The sequence below is a fragment of the Procambarus clarkii genome, chromosome 75 (assembly GCF_040958095.1).
Source record: "Procambarus clarkii isolate CNS0578487 chromosome 75, FALCON_Pclarkii_2.0, whole genome shotgun sequence".
Taxonomy (NCBI): Eukaryota; Metazoa; Arthropoda; class Malacostraca; order Decapoda; family Cambaridae; genus Procambarus; species Procambarus clarkii.
In genome coordinates, this window is record NC_091224.1 from 22497919 (window position 1) to 22504611 (window position 6693).

At 42.7% G+C, this 6693-nt stretch overlaps 1 protein-coding gene across 1 annotated transcript; it reads right to left on the reverse strand.

Moving 5' to 3' along the window:
- Window positions 1-4: 4 nt before the first annotated feature.
- Window positions 5-1853, reverse strand: LOC123771843 (cysteine-rich, acidic integral membrane protein-like). The gene is made up of 2 exons (XM_045764569.2): window positions 1796-1853; window positions 5-741 (listed from the first exon to the last, which is right to left on the reverse strand). The coding sequence occupies exons 1-2, from the start codon at window positions 1851-1853 to the stop codon at window positions 5-7; spliced, it is 795 nt and encodes a 264-aa protein (XP_045620525.2).
- Window positions 1854-6693: the final 4840 nt, after the last annotated feature.

A 6693-nucleotide genomic window follows, 5' to 3' on the forward strand; every position in this document is an offset into this window, starting at 1 on the left:
GTCGCTAGCGGACTGTCGCTGCCCGCCTTGATCGGGCACGTTTTCTTCTGCCCGACGTCTCAGAAGATGTCCCGGTACAGTCGCTAGTTGTCCCGTCACAGTTACTAGTTGTGTCGTTACAGTCGCTAGTTGTGTCGTTACAGTCGCTAGTTGTGTCGTCACAGTCGCTAGTTGTGTCGTCACAGTCGCTAGTTGTGTCGTTACAGTCGCTAGTTGTGTCATCACAGTCACTAGTTGTGTCGTCACAATCACTAGTCGTCCCGTCACAGTCGCTAGTTGTGTCGTTACAGTCGCTAGTTGTGTCGTCACAGTCGCTAGTTGTGTCGTTACGGTCGCTAGTTGTGTCGTTACAGTCGCTAGTTGTGTCGTTACAGTCGCTAGTTGTGTCATCACAGTCACTAGTTGTGTCGTCACAATCACTAGTCGTCCCGTCACAGTCACTAGTTGTGTCGTTACAGTCACTAGTTGTGTCGTTACAGTCACTAGTTGTGTCGGTACAGTCACTAGTTGTGTCGTCACAGTCACTAGTTGTGTCGGTACAGTCACGAGTTGTGTCGTCACAGTCACTAGCTGTGTCGTCACAGTCACTAGTTGTGTCGTCACAGTCACTAGTTGTGTCGTCACAGTCACTAGTTGTGTCGTCACAGTCACTAGTTGTGTCGTCACAGTCACTAGTTGTGTCGTCACAGTCACTAGTTATCCCATTACAGTCACCAGTTGTCCCAATCACCAGACATAAGACTAAACAGTAAAATTAGGAAATTTGCAAATGATAATAAAATAGGGGAAATAAATCGATATAAAAGACAAAATACCGTACACAGGTTCTTCAAATGTCTGGGAGATAATACAGTGACCAGGTATTAATTGAAGAATGTTTAAATTGTCAAATCTGATTGCGATAAATATGTTGGAGTTATAATTAGTATGGATCATCAGGGGAAAAAAATTGTATAGATGTTAGATACAAGGCAAATAGAGTTTTGTGATTCATGTCTTCATGAGGTAATAGTATGGTGCACAAGTATACTTACGGGTTCACCATGGGAAGTTCCCTGCTGCTTGGATATTTTGTTCAGAGTGGCTGAAAAATATATATATACATCGAAGAGTGTAATCCACTTCACGATATATATATACAATGAGAGTTTAGTTTAGCCGTCACAACTGCAAGAAAAGTAACAGGTTAACAAGAACCTCCGTTACCAGGGATCACTCCTCCAAAATTAAACAGAAAACCTGGATAAATACTTGCTTAGGATTGAGTTCTGCATAATTTTAAGATACAATTATCGGGTAACATAATAGACGTGATATCGCTGCCGTGTTTCAAGCTAAGGATAGACATATATTTGAATTATTTGGGCGGTTATAAATATGAGCTGCCTCTTGTTTTATGTTCCTATGCTCTAATTCCTTATTCCGATTGAAATTCTTTCATGTATAAATTCAAGCTTTTTCACATAAAAGGACGTAATGAAGAGACGGTGTTAGATAATCAGATGGTAGGGTATAGGGACCGGACAGACAGAAGTAGCAGGATGTCAGTACCGGACAGAGATAGTTGGCGGGAGTTCAGGGCTGGACAGATGAGACGGGAGTTCAGGGCTGGACAGACGAGGCGGGACATTAGCGAGGGAATGTTCAACGCGGGAGGGCGGCTAGTTTCCGGTGAAGGCTCTTACGTGCTTTGCCACCTTCATCGCCAGTTAGCCATTAACCTTCCACCTCTAGCGCCAGTTATCCGTTAACCTTCCAGGTTTGGTACTAGTTATCCGTTCAAAATAATGGAGACTTTGCAAGTCGAGCAGGAAGTCCTCGCAGATAAGGTTTGGCTCTCGAGTGGCCGTCATGATAACGTGAGAGATGACGGCATATGATAGATCGAGCAACTATAGTGTTTTATCGACACGCTGAGGGAGGGAAGAGGAGTAACAGAGTGTTTTGGCAATGATATTCCATCATTCCCCTTTCTCTGGAAGCTGAGAAGGGATTAAATAATGGAATAACGCGAGGGCTTGAAGATGGTGTAAGGATAATTCTGTCCCCTTGATTCATTTGATTCAGTTTCAAGAAACAGGACGCGCAATCTCGGATCTGGGAGCAGCGTCGAAGGACTGCCATAGGCTTTTTTTCTAAATCTAGAAGGCTTAATTAAGGCTGGGTCCGCCTAAGGCCTAAGGCTAACGCTTCGTCCGGTCGCTGAGAAGGGCATGATTTCTCTTGATCCTGATGCTGGGGGATCATGCCATCGCTTCGTCCGGACGCTGGGAGAGGCATGACTTCTTTTTATCCGAACGCTGGAAGATCATGCCATCGCTTCATCCGGACGCTGGGAGACTGACATGACTTCTCTTTATCCGGACGCTGCGAAGAGGCATGACGTCTCTTTATCCGGATGCTGGGAGAGGCATGGCATGACTTCTCTTTATCCGGACACTAGGAGAGGCACGACTTCTCTTTATTCGGATGCTGGGAGAGGCATAATGTATATTTTACTGATCTAGTGTCTGCGAATGACGAATTGTTTTATAATGGAGACGAAGAGCAATGAGATGAGCATAGTCTCTCCTCATTGATGTAATCGGCACGCTGGAGAGAGAGAGAGAGAGAGAGAGAGAGAGACAGGGAGGGGATAAATTTCCTTCAGTAAACATGACCTCGGAGGAAATAGCCTTTTTTGTGTGCGTATCGACGACGAACAGTGAAGCTTATAAACAAAGCCCCGCTCAGCATTGAACTGTTCAACGTGTAGGAAATACTGGTCTATAGTGAGAGTGGTAGACAAAGGGGCGGGAGCCAGAGGTGGCGGAAACTGGCACCATTCCCAGCTAGATCCAGAGGTGGCTGAAGTTGCCACCATTTGCAGCTTCAGGTGCAAATATGACGAAGTACTGGACCGTTGGGAGGCATCAGTGGATCGGGGACGCAGCCCGTCCTCCAAAAATGGGGTGGTAAATGTAAGGAGACAAATAAGTTCAATTATGTACATAGCAGTTAGGAATTGTACTTATTTTCACTTAGTATTAAATCGTAGTCAAATATATTGTGAATATTTGAGTTTACCTGAAAAACTGAATAGAAAACCACAACCTCACCTAACCGTCTTAGTTTTTTGAAGATAATTATTTTATTGCTGCTTAATTACAATTAGTACTTAACCTATAGCTATATTAATATTACAGTTTTATAAAACTAATAAAACAAAACTAAAATATATCAATAAATTGTAAAGTAACTCAGGATATTTCAAAATTTTGTATAAAATCTATATTGTTTAATAAACCTGAAAAATAAATTTTTGATATTTAAAACTTGTGTGAAACAAAGTGAAATAGAAATCGTCATCCTATATTTTTGAGTGTCTTAGCAGAAAATGAGGAGAATTAAATCAGGGGAGGGGGTTGGGTAAATATAACAGCCCCATAAGTGCATTTATGCACTGTTTATTAGAGTAACAAAGTATACTTAGTATTAAATCGTATTGTTAATTCGGAGGATGGGTTGGGGTACGAGAGCTATGAGGCAGGACTCAAGAGCTGCATCTTGTTTTTTGCACAAGTTGGTAAGCATAACTAAATTGAGACACACACAGTGTGTGTGTGTGTGGTTTTGAGGCGGGACCAAAGAGCCAAAGCTCAACCCCCGCAAGCACAAATAGGTGAGTACACACACACACACTGCACCGGAAGACTTACTGATAACATACACGTAACTTATTCTTTGTACCAGGATGCTAATTTGATTATTATGTGGTTATATTAAAGGTATTAAAAGTCTTCTGGACTCCTCACGAATAGTTTTATTGTGAACTGTATTTGCTCTCTTTTTGTTGTATTAGTTTAGTTCATGGGTTCCCGCCCCAGAGATGCCCGCACCTTCAGTGTGTGTCAAAAATCTAGCTTCGTGATGCTAAAATCCCCCATCACACAGGATGGTTAGTCGTTCAGGGCCATGTGATAAGCAGTCTGCACTGGCAGACTCTGGGTGCATTATGAGGAAAACATCATGAACACAAGAGTGAATAAGGCAGCAGTCATACTAAAAGTTTCCATCTCGCAGGATGGTTAGTCATACTGCCCCTTTCCCTGCCCCCTTCCCTTGCCCCCTTTCCCTGTCCCCTTTCCCTGTCCCCTTTCCCCCTCTCCCCCCCCCCCCGTGTCCCTGCCTAGCGGCCCATGGGCTGGTGGTCTGACCAAGAGGAAGAGCTGAAGCCTCCCGGACATTTCACCGCTGACATTATGTCAGACAAGACAGAGCTGTCACTTCGGAGCTCAACATTCTCATGCCGTCATACATCATTATGTTGGACAGGACAGTTCAAGCTTTCAAGCAAGGAGGATTGACATAGAGGAAAGAGCAATACTGATGGAGGAATGTCAAGACTGAGGAATGTGAATAAACGGGTGAAAAAATAACAGCCAGAGGACGCGGGAAAAGATAGCAGCCAGAGGACGCGGGAAAAGATAGCAGCCAGAGGACGCGGGAAAAGATAGCAGCCAGAGGACGCAAGAAAAAAGACAGCAGCCAGAGGACGCAAGAAAAAAGACAGCAGACAGAGGACGCAAGAAAAAGATAGCAGCCAGAGGACGCGGGAAAAGATAGCAGCCAGAGGACGCGGGAAAAGATAGCAGCCAGAGTACGCGGAAAAATATAGCAGCCAGAGGACGCAAGAAAAAGATAGCAGCCAGAGGACGCAAGAAAAAGACAGCAGCCAGAGGACGCAAGAAAAAGATAGCAGACAGAGGACGCAGGAAAAGATAACAGCCAGAGGACGCGGGGAAAAAAAGGCTTTAGAAGACGTTAAAACATTTCGTAATCATTTTGTCTGAAGCTAGCGTTATAATGGTAATTAAGCTAAGGAACCCCAACACTATGAATAGATTGTTGATGTATATGTTAACAAACTCTGGAATTAGCTCATCAATGCTGTAACTTGTTTAGCTAAACAAATATTGAGGTTCAGTTCCTAAACCCATTATGCACCTTTGTAATCACTCTCTCCACCATACACGCTCGCCTACGGGACGTTCAACGATGATATGAACTAAACGAACTGTTTGCAGCAACACTAGTGTGTTGAATTAGTTGCAGCACTGTGCAGTCGATGAGTCACAATAACGTGACTGAAGATATGATGACCAAACCGGACATCGGAAGGTGTCGAAACGACAACGTTTCAGTCCGTGCTGGAACATTATCATGCCGTATAATTGATAATGGTCCGAAACGTCGTCTTTTCTTCACGTCTTGATGTGTGGCTTGGTCATCATACTTGCAACACTGGTGTTTCATTAGTAGTAACACTGGTAGTGTGAGGCCCTCTGTGTATTACCGGAACAGATGGCAGCTTCGCCAGCTTGTGCGAGCATAATAATGATGAATTTGTGCATCAAAACATTGAAAAGTTGTGCGCTAGGCGCTGCTCCTTTCCAATGTTTATTGGCGGACGCTCATGCTACATATTTACTTTGTACGAGCCTTTTGTGAATTTAAACTCATCAATTGTTGAATACCAAATAGTTCCTGTCTTTGGGAGAGAAAAACGCATCGTAAAGCCACAATTCTGATGTTTTTTTTAAGCTGTATGAATAATATTTCACTACATGCCCACTAGTGCGCAATTATTCACGCGAGTCATAGGCTTTTAGGATTCGTTTGTTTATACGTTAATGCAATTGCTTGATGATGTGGCCATCTATTGTGCGCGCGCACACGTCGTTGACGTCAGCAATGTTTGAAATGAGGTTGATTAACGCCATGTTCTTTGTTTATATAATTCAGCCAGAGGTCACACGTGGCTTTGTATAACTACACAGGAAACAACAGAGTTAACATCAATTAAGAAAAATATGCTCGGGAACAGCGTAAGCGTAGTGCTGGAGGGCAGTGTTTTAGGTCCATTTGAATAACAATATTTCGACACAAATTATCTATTTATAAACTTGAGTGAGCAGCAGCTTAAGAGATATGGATATTCATTAACATAAAGTTGGTAATTGATTCATATGGATATTACAAGGAAGGGTCAAATATGTATACTATAATTTGGCAAATATTAAATGACGTAGAACAAAAGACAACTAAAACAAAAAAGGTAATCAGAGAAAAAATATATTACATAAAAATATCCAAATGAGAAATCGATAAATTTCACAAGAATAAGTATATTTCACGCTCACGTCATTCACAATAACACGTAAACAAACGTACATGTCACAAGTGAGAATGTAATCTATAATAGTAAACAAATGTCGGAGGTAATTTCATTCACAAAAACATAGAGAGAAGCACATGTTGCCGGCTAGAATGTAAACACAGCGGGAGTGGGAACAGCTGGCCTCAACAATGACGTAAATGTCACATGTAATGAGCCGTCAGGCAACTGCAGGAGGATGAGTGTGTTGACTTGTTCGTTCATGTTTCCTTGAGGCACTTCATGGATTGTCCTCTTCTTTCTCGCTGTTTTGAGGCACTGGATTGTCTTCTTCTTTACTACTATCTTTAGTCTCTGGATTGTCTCATTGTCTTGGGGCACGTCACTGTCTATGTCCCTGTACGACCCGGCCCCCCAATTCAGTTTGATGCTGATAAAAATTGTACTTCAAACTTCAGGTCTGTAAATGGCAGATTTTATCAAGAGTAGAAACTAAGTAATAATAAAAAAAAGAGGCGCCAGGCCGGACAAGGGTA